This window comes from Neurospora tetraspora, assembly GCF_033439725.1.
Source record: "Neurospora tetraspora strain CBS 560.94 chromosome Unknown B0H65scaffold_1, whole genome shotgun sequence".
In the NCBI taxonomy this organism is placed as follows: Eukaryota; Fungi; Ascomycota; class Sordariomycetes; order Sordariales; family Sordariaceae; genus Neurospora; species Neurospora tetraspora.
In genome coordinates this window covers 1,906,487-1,921,117 of record NW_026944383.1, presented here as the reverse complement: position 1 = coordinate 1,921,117, position 14,631 = coordinate 1,906,487, and the positions used below count along the sequence as shown (strand labels likewise).

The following is a 14,631-nucleotide window of genomic DNA, read 5'->3' as shown; positions in this document are numbered from 1 at the left end:
CCATAGTGAAATACATTGATTTATGTGGATTACAAGCTTGGAGCTAGGTATTGCACTAACCGCATTAACATCCAGCACTGGGATCCCATCCCGGTATCCGACACAATGTTGATCCAGGGGATTATGGAGTACGTATGCGGACAGTCTCATCTAAATCTCAAACGAACATGGAGACGTTGTTGGAATGAACTGTACACATGATCGCCAAATACGCGAAGGTGAGGAAGGGTAGCGGATTTTCAAGTAAGGATAACCCAAAAGCGGCAGTGTGAATGTTGCTTGGTACTGGGGTCAACACAGCACGAACTTCGCCTCGAAGATCTTCATGGTGAACAAAAAGTTTTACAACCACAATTGGCTTACCGTGAACTGAGCTCGGGATTATTTTGCCCATAGAGCGGATTCTCCTTTTTCTCCATATGTGTGATACAACATATGGATGCAGACGGGTGTTTTTTTTTTTGAACCGGTCAACGTTGCATCTATATCTTCCCTGTCTGATTCTTTACATCTCTCAGAGGCAATTGCATCCGGCCGTGTCCCATAACCTCAACGTTAACAGCTGTGCTGTTTAGAGGGTAGTGATATTGAGCCGTATTGTTGGACAGTTATGCAGTATTCAATTTCTTTGATCAGTGTGCCCAGCGGGCGCGGTATGCCAGTCAGCGGAGGTGGACGGCAGGTCGGGATGGATATATTGTCACTCCTATAGGCGACCGTACAAGTGGCATGCCCGGAAAAGGGGTACTAATGGATGGTGATATATAAAGCTGGTAGCGATAGCGCGTCGTGCAATTGTTGGATCTCAGCATGTCTGTGGCACTTCGGATCTCGTCGCAATTTGCCTCGAGCTGATGAGCGTCACAACTCACTTCGAAGTTCGTGTCTGTCCCGAGTGTCCGTCTGGTCCGATAGGACAACGGCTTCTGAAAGTCTTTCTCGTCGATCTACATTTTCCATTCATAGACGTTAAGCGCATAGAAAACATGGTTTCATTTGAAATGCCTTGAAGCAGAGTGTCGGCCTGCTTCAGCAGTTCTACACTCTGCTCCAATGAATGAGTTGATTCAAGTCCATTTGGCGACAAGCATGTTTTGGGGAGGCTTCAGTCATCATCCTGTGACAACGTACATGTAATTCTAGAGCAACCCTATGTACCATGAATCCGGGCCGTCGTCGTGCCCGCTATCTACTTTACGTGACAATTGCTCGCGATAATTCCACCGATGGTTCATCTGATGGAGGGGAAGGGGAAAAGAAGAGGCTAGGACTAAGAAAAAACTGTTGGTTATGGGGATGGACCCTGGAAAGCACTTACGACTTGTTGGTTCGACGCTGCATACAATAATCCCAAGCTAAAATGAGAAGAGGCAGTCATATCCGCGCCGCGTCCCCTTTTCCCGACCTGCTGGATCAAGAAAACAGGACCGCCAGAGATGCGAACTGTAAGATGAGCTGTCATTGGTCCTTTTGTGAGAAAAAGATGCATTCTGTCGTATATGTAGAACGGGAATAAAGGTTAGGTCAGCGCCTTTCCCGCGGCAGAGACATCCATAGTCTTCGATAGAGGTAGGGCGAAGCAATCGGCTTTTGAAGAGCAGCCGCTCGATATTAAGCCTTTTGACATTCAAGAAGGCGGACGACGGGAGTCGGTAAAGGCGTTCGGCGTTTTCTAAAAGCGCATCGAGGCTCACGGAGTCAAACCCCGACTGGCGCAGTTGCAGACCGTGGGGTGTCTCAGTCCGCTTCGATTCCATGGAATGGCTGGCCTCGTCTGGCCTCTTGGTTCTTGTCTGACGGCCACTTGACGGCATTCAAGACCCAACTTGCAACGCCATGACCGTACCGGATGACGTTGACCATGTTTAAGGTTGGTCGAGGTACTCGTCAGGGCTAGAAGCGCCCAGTTTGACCCCGTGCTGGCACGGGGTCAGGTGCATAGATTCGCGAAAATTTTGGTACTTCCCCCCCATATAAATTAGCGCTGTAACCATGTCACACCGTTTTTCTGAAAAATGTTGCATTCATGTATGTAATTTCCGTCAACCCAATAGACATCCCTGTATTAGACTAGCAATTCAACAAAGTAAGGTCAATATTATAATCAGAAATTTTGATGATTTCAACATCGCTACTTTCTAGTATAGTATTTTGAACTATAGGTTTCTCTACTATAGAATCTAATTGTATACCAAAGTCCTACTCTTTAATTGGATTAGAATTAGGAAGTTCTTAACTATAGCCTAGTTTATAGTAATACGTACTAATATTAACCTTATGTAGCGCTTCAATGTATTCTTCCTATATTAGTCTATAAAATTAATTCTCCTCCTCCTCTTTAAATAGGAGAAGTTCCTCCTCTTTAATTTTGATAACTAGTTCCTTACCTATAATAAAAGCAGTAATAACCTCTTTGACGATAAGTTGGATGGGCTCGTCGTAAATCTATAAGGTAATAGGTTTCGGACCGTTATTTAGCGGCGCCTAATAAAGAGGGAGAATGATATCCTTCTTTAATCTACTTAGCCGTATAGCCTTTATTTATATAGCCTTCCTTCTTACCTCTAAGAAGTATCCCTATCGTACTCGCTGTATAAATTTATATTATTTAAATATTTAATTCTAATCTTTAATATTATTTAAAATTAAGTTGATTACTATATTCTATTCTATACGAAATTTACCAACAAATTATAATTCAACCCTCTTATTCTAAGCTTTATTCTATTGCTTAATTTTATATATATTGAACTACTTTCGTAGGGTAATCCATTTAGTATTGAGATCTTTCTTACATTAGTGCTACTTCTCTTTAGTACGTAATTTAATTTTATAATACTCGTTTACTACTATATAAAGACGAATATTATTAACTTTAATAAAATTAGCGCGAATAATTAAATAGTTAATCGTACAATTTTCTTTCGTAATTATTTCCTCTAATTACCTTCTCTTATTAAACTGCTATACTTTAATACTAGCAACCCCTATTAGTATAATTACGTTAATAGATTTATCCTTCTTAAATATAATATACCTTATAATAGGATTAAGGAGTATCTTCACTACAATTAATCTAAGTAACCCTTATTAAATATACGTATCGTACCTTAAAATCGTAACTATATTAAGAGAGGATATTATTATTTTTGCCTAATCTTTCTTAATATAAAGTATTAATAGGAGTATTCTTATACTATAACCCTTATAAGAGTTATTAATATTGAACTCTTTAAGTCGTTAATTTAATAAGGGTTCATAAGTCCTTTCTCCTTCATTTATACCTATAAATAGGTTCGATTATTTGCAATTTACTTTAATTTAAGCCAACCTTTATCGTTTTGAATCGTAATATATCCTTTTTTTAAAAAAAAAAAATTTAAAGGTTGGTTGCTAATATAAAGGGGTCTTATAGCTTATTAAATACAATAGAAGGGTTATATAGATAAAGACCAGTCTTTACTTATACGGATTGGATTGTTAACTATTTAAAAAATTCGCTTTTAATATAAAATAATTTATTTAAGAAGGTAAGTTTACTATATTCTATATTACTATATATTATAGTCTTAAAAATATCCTTTTAATAATAGTATTTATAAATTTGAAATACTTTTACATCGAGCGGCTAAAAAATATAGGTCAAGTAAGGAGGTAGTAGAAAGAGGATAACGTTATTTCAGTAGTATCGCTAGTAAAATTCAATAGTATAGTAACTACTATGGTTATTTAGTAGTAAAAAACGCTTCTCCTCTTTATTGAAGGGATAAGAATATTCCTCCCAATAATTAAACTAGTCGAAAGTAAGCTAGTTATTAGTATAATTGCTAGGGGAAGTAGCGATAATAGAGTAGCCGTTGAATCGGTTGTTGATATAATTCTCGCTAATATTAATACTAGGAAGAATAATAAACGCAGGGACTGTACAGCTAAAAGTAGAAATATATTTAATAACCGTTATAAGCTTTCGAACGTTTGGGTTTAGGGTATATATAGTTAGTATTTTAACGTACAATTAAATAGTATAGGATTTAAATTATATACCGATTTTAAACCTAGACTTATCTTTATTCTATATATTATTTAGTATAATATCGTTCTTAATAACTGTCTCTTTCTATAATTTAAATACTTCCTCTATATTAATCCGAGATTGGACTGCCTTATGTACCTACGCTAGCGATTTCGTACGTACGGATTTGAACTTTGATTTAGTTATAAAACGACGAATTTAATACTAATTAATATTAATTTTACGACCGTTAGTTCGAATAAACTACTTAGTCACGTAAATAATGTCCTAGTTTATAACCTTCTATCCTATTGAAATATTAAGATAATTAATTAATGAATAATAATAATTGTAAATAAATAATAATAATTATAAATAGCGGGTACAAACCGATAAATATTTATATATTTACCTAAATAAATAACGCGAACTCTTCCTCTTTAATTAACTTTTTTACTCCGCTATTCTACGACCGCGGTTTTGCCTCCTTCGACCAATTTACGGTAGCGTAGTAATTGGCGCTATAAATTCGCGCAGCAGCGGCGACCGTTTTAAACTTTCTATCTTTTAGCATATTAATGGCAAAATCGATACGATATTTATTCGAAAAATTGGTGAGAAGATTATTAACAGGCTCTATAGTATACGATTTTATACTAAAGTGATTAGATTATTGATAGAATAAATATAGTATATAGAATAAGAGTTGAGTAAGATAGCGATATATGAAGGTATTAAACGGTTAGAGATAGTTAAAGGCAATTAGATTACTCTCCGTACGCCGTTTGATACGTTAGAAAGGCAATAGCGCGCGCTAGCCAATTAAAATTTTATATTAGTTACTTTATTTAATATTAAACGCCAAAATGCCTTTATATTAACTGCTCTTAGAATGTAAAGTTAAACATTTTGGTAGTTCATAATAGATTTATGTGGTTATGTAAGTTAGGATTACTTATGGTAGGTATGTAAAAAAACGGATGTATATTGATTTACTAACAAAATTGTAGGGTTGGCTATATACCTAAATTTTTTCGCGAATCCATTTACTTTCGCGAATCCATACACCAGACCCATTGCTGCGCAATGGGTCTGAGAGGCGTTTCTAGCCCAGACGAGTAGGCGGTGCTCTCCACCAAAACTACTGATTTCCAAAACCGCAGGTGGAGGAGTGGATGCATGTTCCCGGACTTGCGAATCTACTTCCAGGATCCGATAGCAGACTGCAGCACACGCACAGTTCTGGTGGAGGGCAGAGCGGATGGCATATTGTGGGCAGAGGCAAAAAAAAAGGTTGAGCACGAGAACGCGAAGAAATTATCCAGGCGTAGGCAAACATGTGGTCGAGATGCTGTTTTCTTTATCCATTTCCCTGTGACGGATTGCTTTGTTCAAAGCGTCCAGGAACCGGGCAACCTCAAGTGGAAGCGAACTCAGCACAGGCCAGGGCCGTCCCTTGCACTTTTCGCGTGGGCAGGCCCGGCTCGCTTTAGCGTGGACCCACCCAATTGAGCCCCGCCCGAGAACGGTGGTGGAACCCTTCCAGGGCAGGGCAGGGCAGTGCTGCACCGGTGCAACCTCCTATCAATCAATGGAAGTTGTCCAATCAGCTGCTCCACGCCATCCTCAACCCGTGCCGTCCCCCGTCGTCGTTCCCAATGCTCCTCTGCCCTTTCCAATCTTTTTGCCCAGCAGTCTGGAATGGAAGCAACCGCCAGGCGCCCAGTGTTCCTGCCCTCTGGTGCCCCCGTGTGCATGTGCCTGTGCTTGTGCTTTCCCACTCTGTAATCTTGGCGCTTGTACTTCCAGGCATCTCCTCTCTCGAAACAGGAGAGGGCACGAAGCCCGATCTCCAAGACTTCCACTTCGCCCACTGCAGACTCAATGTCCTTTCCCCGTCCCAAGCCCTGGGAATTGCCAATTGACCCAGGTCGACACTAAGACAACCTAACATCGACGACGACGACGACGGGAACGGCCAAGACGACGACAACGACAGCGTCAACAGAATACTGTGATGCAATTGAGAGTGGACAGGGACTGCCCGTTGAGTGACGCCCGTCCAATAAGAAAAGATACCTCCTGAGGATTTGCCCGTCATCTGCGGCGATCCTGTGGTGCCTCATTTCCACGCTTTTACACGACCACAAAGCCGCGACCACAATAACATCTAATCAATACGATCACAACACCACCGTCTTCTCATTCTCTCCCTTTTACCCTCAAGCCTGGTCTTAGGCTCGTACACTCATTTTTTTCCAGTTCTATCAGCAATACGCATGTTCCCAGCAAGCGCATCTGACTTGCGACTACTTTCGGGGCTTCTCTCCTTTCAACTCCACCCCCAAATCCTTGTTACACCATCTGACCGTCGACAAAGCTTCAATTGGCAACGCAATACCTAGGCGCCAATCTACCACCACCCTCTTCGCCGCGTCCTGAGGACGCTGGCAGTTCCTCGTCGACGACGCTGCTCTTGGTTTTCACCTATTCCGACTTATAATATCCACCATGTTGCGGCCCGCGACACCCCTCGCGGTGCTGCTCTTTGCAGCATTCGCGCTGCTCACGCTGGCCACCATATCCACGCCAATCATCAAGCAAATCCCCTTGAGTAGCTTCAAGATCAAAGATGTGGGCGATTTGAGCTTTGGCGTTTTTGGTTACTGTACCTCAAGCGGCTGTAGTCCTATAGAAATCGGCTATGATACCTGTGAGTTGTTGCCCGGGTAGTGTCTCGCTCCATGTCACACTTCAATGTTCTGTGTCAAGTACTAATTCTTACAGCCGCCTTCTCTGATGACAAAATCAACTCGGACTTCGACATCCCCAGGGCAACCCGTTCTACACTTTCAAGTATTTTGATCGTGCACCCAGTCGCTGCCTTGATCACCCTAATCAACTTCGTCCTTGCTATTGTGGCCCATTTTCACTCGCCCTCCCATTCAGCGCGGTACCTCCTGATCCTATTCATTGTCAGCGTCATTGACTTCATTGTCTGCCTGTTGTGCTTCCTCGTCGATGTGTTGCTCTTCATTCCACACTTATCATGGGGCTCTTATATTGTCGTCGCCGCTACCATCCTTGTAGCGTTTTGCAGCCTGGTAACATGCGCCATGCGTAGAACACTTGTCAACAGGAAGGCGAACAGGAAGCGCATTGCACAAAATGCTGAGATGAGTGGAGAGAACTACTATAACCGTCAAGCGCAAACTGCCCCAGTCACGCAGGTTACCGGCCCACAACCAACCGCACCCATGATCAGCGGCGCGAACGGCGGAGGCGACAAGCTGCCCGAATTCACTACTTTCGAGAAGAAGGACGACCGTAGCGAGGAAAGAATCCCACTTACGTCGGCTAGCCCCATCGATCGGCCACCAGCGACATTAGTCAACGATAGCACGCCACCCAGCCTTATGGATGGTGCGCCCTCTCGATCACCGTATAGCACGCCTGTTGGCCGAGACCAGTACGGAAACCCCCTGCCACCTCAAGATGGATATGCTATGAGGAACGGACCTCAAAATGAGCGTATGAATTCACGGGGTAGGGGTGGAATGCCTCCCGGAGGCTACCGTGGACGTGGTGGCTTTGCCGGACCTGGGAGGGGAGGTGGACCTCCGCCAAATGGACGAGGAGGCTATGGCCCACCGGGACGAGGAAGAGGAGGCTATGGTCCGCCGCCCCGCGGATACGGAGGTCCAGGACCACGGGGTGGCCGAGGCCCGCCGCCTCAAGGATATCAAAGCGGGCCGGATCGGAGGCCATCGCCAGGTGCTCCTTACGGACCTGGCCCTGGTGTGGGCGCCTATGGTCCCAGCCAACCATCTCCGTACGGCAGTAGGCAACAGTCCCCCGGTCCTCAATTTGCGCCGGGATACGGAAACCCCGAACAGCCAGGACCTCAGTATTCGGCATACAACCCGAGACGGGCCTCGCTCCCGAGAGCCGAGTCTCCTCCTCCACTCCCCGGCATCGATGACGACGTACCCGGCCCTGCTGTAGAGCTGGATGCTTCTCCCATAAATCCAGGCGTTGGACAGTACGGAATCAGGGACAGTGATTCAGATGTCGCTGGCATGTTGGCTATGCAGCAGGCCAGGGTTCCGGGCTCGGATCATGGCAATAACGCGAATTGTTATAGTCAAGAAGGGTAAGTGATGCTTCCAAGCAAATCAAGAGTGATGATCATTGCTGACCGACCAGACCCACCGACGTTTACGTGCCGCCCAGGCAAGCATGGAACCAAGGACCTGGGAGGAGCTCCCCAGGACTAGCGCCACCAGCAGCCCGTGGTCCAGCTCGTCCGATTTCTGAAGCCGTCACAGCTTCAGTGGCCAGCGATTATTACGAAGACGTCGACCCGCGGTTTTCTGAGCCTTCAGCCCCGGCCGCCACAGACAGAAAGCCACCGCCCGTCTCCATGCAGCCGCTCCCAGCATCCAACTCATACGACGATTTTCCCAACCGAGCTAGGAGCCCGGCTGAGTCCGAACGCTCTAACTTCACCTCGATATCCCAGCGGGGCATCAACCCGCGTTGGAACCCTGCCAATGCGCCGATGCCCCCTCCCGTAGCGGGCGGTTATGGAGGAGGAGGCGGAGGCAATGTGGTGCCTCGGCGGCCGGTTAATCGCCCTGCCGCTGGTCCTGCTGATGCCTCAGATCTGCTCCTCAACTCCAACCCGGATTTCCAACTCCCCGGGCGCGGTGGTAACATCCCTAGAGCGGCCGGTCCCCGGTAATGAACAATAAGCCGACATGAGTTATAAAAGAATAATTATGACTGTTGGAGCGAGGGGTGGACTTGCTTTGGTTGAGTCGAGCACATGTTTCTGGATGGATATGACTTGCGAAAGTTTCTTTGACATTTGCCCAATGGCGGCTTTGATTGATTGAATGAGAGGGATACATATGGTCTGGTAGGCGGGCACGTAGGTAGCACAAAGCACGACAGACCTACAAGTGAGGAGGAGGGACGTGTAATGCTTTGCCATTCTGCCCTCCGTGGGCTTAGGCTTTTGCTGGTTTTCTTCTTTTCGCACGGGATGATGGGTCTTCTTTTTTCTTCTTCAACCGGGCAGACAATGCAGGGGGGGCTAAAACAGAGCCTGTGATTTAACAGTACCTGATATATACCACACTACTACCTATACCTGTGTCACATACAAAATGGACGAGGCATATCTTCTCTTTTACCTCATTTTTCCTGTCTCTCTTTTCCATTTCCAATTTCGTGACAAGAAAAGTTTAATTGATGCCAGGGAAGAAGGAAATCTTACGCCACACCCGAGAGGACAAGATGCTCGTACTATCATTGGGGAATAAATATGAAAGGAACCGAAGGATAGATGGAGGAATGGATGGATGGCGATGAGGCCGTCCCCTGGTGTGCATATTCAGATAGTTTAATTGAACACCTTGAGATTTACGCTTCTTTTCTGTATATCAACTGACGCATATTACTGTGTCTTCTCAATGGGAAGGTTCATCTTGTTCATTGTTTCGCGTGCTGAATTGACCTCGACTCATGCATGGATTCTCCGTATACCGCATGATGCCTGAAGGGCACTTCAATCAAAGTCGCGATTTCAACAAGACTGGTGACTTTTGTCGTTGACACTGGACAATAAATGAGTGGCAGAAAACCCTTGAAAGGTATAAGGACACGAGAATCAAACGGAACAGCGGCTGCAGTCGAGATGCTTAGTTTCTATCGATGCTATTATAAAGACTAATAATGATGAGGTGTAAACAACCATGATGCTGCGAAACATCAACAGTCAATGGTGTGACTTCGTCATGATACGAAGGAGCTACGACCTAGGTCGAGGCCTAGTCATGACCGGCAATATATTGAAGTGATATCCTCAAGGTCGCCAATCTCTGAAAACCACCCGGAATAACCATTCCCAGCAGAAGGGATTAGGAAAATAGGAACCACAATAATCATACCGGAGCGCCAGAGACGCAATTTTCGTTTCCTTTCCCCCTTTCCCTTGGATTCAAACAACGTTGAAAACCCAAAAATGTCCATCCTTCTGTTCGGCATTCTCCAAAGCTGTATTATGACCAGTCGGACTTGTGACCGGCTAGTATGGTCTCCATCCATATATGATGAGAACTAGCTGGATGCATGCCAACCATCCAAACCACGCATTCCTGACAATAGAATGAAACAATGTAATATAAACCTGCGATGCGAAAGAGATAGGTAACCAGTCACAGGTTCAAAACCCCAGCTGGTGGCATCAGTATCCGCGTCTGGTGACCCGTCTGGCCACCTTCTTCTTCACTGGCTCCGGCTTCGTGGTGAAGAAACTCTTGTTGCCATCCTCAGATGTGTCAATCCATGCCGGGTCAGCTTTGCTCCAATCAGACGGAAAAGGATTCTGCGGATCATTGAGCTTCGAACCCTGCTTGCAAGCAAGCAGCGAAACCAGCGCCATAGTCACCAAAGGGTCGCCACACTCCTTCTCATCGTTACTGTTGGGCTCTCTGCGTTCACCTCCAATGACCCCAACTTTGCTCCCCGAAGTTCTAGCAGCGGAGATGGGCAGTAGCTCACTAGCCTTTTTCTCGAGTAGCCTCACGCCCGAGTAGAATATCCGGTTTGTCTTCTCTCTTCTCCATGCTTCTTCTTCCGGTGATTGGTTCCAGGACACAGCTCTAGATTGAAGAGGATAACGCTCGTACCAATGATCATCTAGGATGGAAGTCTGCCCAGAGTAGTTGCTGGGCAAGCCGTCCCTGAAATAATGCATGGCTTTGTCGAGGGGCAGAGTGTCAAGGATTGGGACCTTGTTTGGTAAAATCTTGCTTGGCAGGTAGTTATTGTTGCCGAAACGCTGCTGAAATATCTCTTCAGTGTCCTCGATGCAAGCAGCCCGAGCCGCCTTGATACGGTCATCAACTGGAGTTGGTCCTGAAACTGAATGCAGTCGATCGCCTGGTCCATGAAGCTCAGCTTTCCTGCTCGAGAGTGACTGAACTGCAGGATTACCGCGGGCACCGGGGTCATTCTCCATGGATGAAAAGCCTGGCGGGGTGCGAAGAGGCGCTTTCTCGTCATCATAGGAGCGGAGGATCCTGTAAGTAGATTCCGCGGTCGATGGCTTGTACGGACGCTGCCCCGGTGGGCCTGCCGTAAGAGGCTGGGGGGTTCCAATAGCGGCAGATGTGGTGCCGTATGGAACCGCGGACTGATTCCTTCCAGTGACGGAGGGTTTGCTGAGAAGCGAAGAGGGTGTATCAGGTCTGTTGATGCCATAATGAGCTGTACGTGCCTTGGCCAGGGCGAGAGTGTTCTGAGCTTTCTTTTGCATAGGGTTCGGATACGATGCGAGGCTCGTGAGACTCTTGACAGAGAAGGTTGACGCGAGGAGTATATCATCTCCGGCGGAGCTGTCATCGTCCCCAGTCGTTGAAGTATTGTCCTTCAGGTCGGAAAGGGTGCTCAAAGCTGCAGTCGAAGGTGCTGGAAGATTTCCAGCTCTGATGGTAGGAAGCGACATGACAGTAGCTTGAGATTTCTCCGCATCGGCAAAGGGACTGACGGCTCGATCAAGGTTTTGCTGCAGAGGCGAATAATGCGGCAAGGTGGTTTTCGTGGGAGGGGGTGATATCTCTGCTTCTGCCACGGGCAAAGCCGATAGGAGTGAATTGGGGAACGGACCGTAACCGTGGTGACCCGGAGGTGATTGGAGTCCGTTGAAACGACGAGTGCGAGGCCGTCGAGTGGGAGGGTGTATCGGTGCCGTTGCATTTGGATTGTGAAGGGTGCCGACGGTATTGAAAGTAGCCGGTTTGGATGGCTTCGTCGTGTCTGTAGGCGAGAACACGGATGAGTTAGATAGAGGTGACGAGAAAGGGTCCATTTGAACGATTGGGCTGGTTGCGCTTTGCTAATGAAGACGTTTTGGGCAGATGATAGAGAGTATGAAGGAAGGATGAAGATGGAGATGACTTGCAAGTTGGCAAGGACGAGATTTTAGGTCGCCAAAGCAAGGGAAAGGAAGTTTCTGGAGGGCCAGGCTGCCAGCCGCCACTGGCGTAACTGGCGATGAAGGAGCGATAGGGTAGAGAGTGGGAAGAGGAAAGAATGAGGCTGGGTCGACGTACCTTCCGTCTCGGTCGTTGTGGGCTTGTGGTCAGGAGAGGTCGCAGCTGCCAGTGCAGACTGAGCGCGGAGCCACTCTTGCAACTTGATTTCGCTCGCCATCAGACGAGCATGACGAGCATGTCGCGGTTGTAGCATATCGGGGCTTGGAGGGTTGTAGACTGGTATAGCCATCGTGTTCGATTTCTCTTCATGTTGGCTCGCCGAGTGAACCTCGATCGCAGGAACGCGTCGAGGGGGCGCTTGCGAGGCTGTCGCAGTCGACTTGACGGGTTCGGGCGTCATTTTCAACTGCATCTTGGGAAGAAGAAGCTGCTGTTCTCTACCTGCTGACCCAGTGCGCGACTGGGGTCCGGATTTTGTGACTGGGAGCAATCACGACCTCGTTTGGCTTTCCTGCTGAGTGGGAAAACGAAGGTGGTTTGCGAGGTGTTGATGAGTAGGAGCAGAGGCGGTTGAGATTTCCAGTGGGGGCTTTCTTTTATATGCGGCTCTTCGCGGCGCGCAAGTGAAGGGAGGGTTGTTCTTTCCCCTTGGAAGGCGGTGCCCGCGTGCGTCCTAGTTGTGCAATTTGTCTGCCGACCCATCTTTCGGAAACGACGACTGGGGCTTTGATCCGTGCCTTCATCAGTACCTGCGAGGCATCTCATGAAACTCCAGACGCACTGGTTTGTGATCCTGACTAATCCCGCTGCAGGGGCAGTCTCGAGATAAGTATGTTGCCCCTCTGATTGCAGCATGCAAAACTGCCAACCTGGAAGTTAACATGGAAAGGACGTGCAATGGACACTAGATCTCTCGTCGTAGACTGCTAGCTTCTCCCTTCGCAATTTTGTTGGACGTTCCAAAGCCAGCAAACCATAGGGAAAGACAGGCGACGCTTAGCTTTGTTAACGACAGGAAAACCCGAAAACAAAGTTTCATGTGCCAACGAGGAGGCCTCTTGTTGTTGCCTCTTGTTGTGTCTCCAAGCATTGAGTCCGGAGAGGGGAAAGAATACCGCATCTCAACGACAGCAAGTTGACAAACAGAAGAAGGTCAAGCCAAAGGATGACAAAAACTGCTCAAATCCTTGCGAGCACCTCGATATCCAGACCGAGTTGGCGTCAGCAATCTTGGTGAACCAACCATTAAATCATGCTATGCTGAGAGAGTTTCAATCGTTCATACAAACAGCTTGCTACTTCACTAGGCCGGTTTGATGTCATGTGAAAGACTAATTGAGAAAGAAGAAAGAAACAAAAAGAGGCAAGTAGATAACAGCCATTTTGATGGGTCCTTCTTGGGTTTGAGGCTGGCCGTCAACGTCAACATCCCGCATTCTCAGATGGCTTTTTTTGACCGTCGAGATAACAACTAACTGTCTATTGAATCAATGGCTGGGGACATCTTCCCACAGCTTCCTTGATGGCACTATCCGGCTCATTGAAGATATAAAAGAAGATATCAGGAAGAAAAAAATTATTGAATAGACCACTCACCTGCATAATGGCGCTTGAGATAGAACTATGATACACCGTATCATCTCGTCAACATAAGACAAGGAACTTTCAGTCTGATGAGTCTCTCACAAACAAAGTCATGGTGCACAAGCTCCATCTTGAAAAGAAGAAGGCTAAAGAGCCCATTCCATCTACAAAGAGCATGGTAGAGCCTGGCCGGGGATGTCTGACATCACGTCTTTTGATCTTGTAAACCCGAAAGAATGTCTCCGTAGCTGTGAGGCCAACGAGAATAGCCCGCAGTGCTTTGCTGGTCAGTACAGCCTGCTACCCAGAGCTTGCCGGCCTACTTGAGCGGATATGAGTGGAAAATCGTGAACCGTTTGGTGGTCATAGGCGCCAGCAATTGCCTGTTTTGCATTACTCATGCGGCAGAGTATTAAGACCATGATGGACCGCGAAGGTAGGCATCTGAAGAAGGATGATCCTTCGTAGACGTCCTGGCTGTTCGGGAGCCAAGTGTAGGATCATCATTCTCAAATACGGAGGCGTCTGCAACGGTGTTATTTTATGGTTTGCCGCCTCAGTGTAAGCGGTGCTATTTCTGCTACTCGCAATGTGTAAGCAACGAGGGTTGAGAGAGGGTATAAAAAGAGCGGAGATTGGATGGTAATGTCATGATGTAAGAACTCAGCAGATAAGAACAAGTTGGTTCCCTCATGGTCCCACTCATCTCACCCTCCAAGCGTGATGGGGGTGAGAAGAACGACGGCAGCTATGGAAATCCGTGATATGAGAACAAGAGGCAGGTATGGTGGAAATATAAAGTTGTTGGCTCCGATACATAGAAGACTGTACGAGAGTGTCTTGAGTATTGTACCCAAAGTGCCCGTTATCCGAACGTCCGCGGCAGGCGTAAGCTAGAGACGGTCGTGGACAGCGCGCCAAACGAGAAGACTCTCGGGGCCAGTCGGTCAAGGAACTCGTATGAAAGAAATTGCTTCAGAAAACATGGGACGATGAAAAGTGGTCTTCGAAACATATGTCCCGTTCGGTAGT

The 14,631-nt window shown here is 46.7% G+C and overlaps 2 protein-coding genes across 2 annotated transcripts; one reads left to right on the top strand and one right to left on the bottom strand.

Moving 5' to 3' along the window:
• Positions 1-6,523: 6,523 nt before the first annotated feature.
• Positions 6,524-8,756, top strand: B0H65DRAFT_437910 (SUR7/PalI family-domain-containing protein; the record flags this gene model as incomplete). Its single annotated transcript, XM_062825341.1, has 3 exons — positions 6,524-6,725; positions 6,785-8,165; positions 8,219-8,756. 3 exons carry the CDS (start codon positions 6,524-6,526, stop codon positions 8,754-8,756), a joined length of 2,121 nt encoding a protein of 706 aa, XP_062685948.1.
• Positions 8,757-10,025: 1,269 nt separating this feature from the next.
• On the bottom strand, positions 10,026-12,673 carry B0H65DRAFT_17669 (uncharacterized protein). Its single transcript, XM_062821449.1, has 2 exons — positions 12,133-12,673; positions 10,026-11,836 (listed from the first exon to the last, which is right to left on the bottom strand). The coding sequence occupies exons 1-2, from the start codon at positions 12,425-12,427 to the stop codon at positions 10,263-10,265; spliced, it is 1,869 nt and encodes a 622-aa protein (XP_062685947.1). The 5' UTR covers positions 12,428-12,673; the 3' UTR covers positions 10,026-10,262.
• Between the last annotated feature and the right edge of the window lie 1,958 nt (positions 12,674-14,631).

What these genes read in the sequence shown, in the direction of transcription:
- B0H65DRAFT_17669 (XM_062821449.1), bottom strand. Translation starts at nt 12,427, where the DNA reads ATGCAGTTGAAAATGACGCCCGAACCCGTCAAGTCGACTGCGACAGCC. An exon ending in CACAACGACCGAGACGGAAG is followed by an intron (nt 11,837 to 12,132) that starts GTACGTCGACCC and finishes TCTCGCCTACAG; the next exon opens with ACACGACGAAGCCATCCAAA.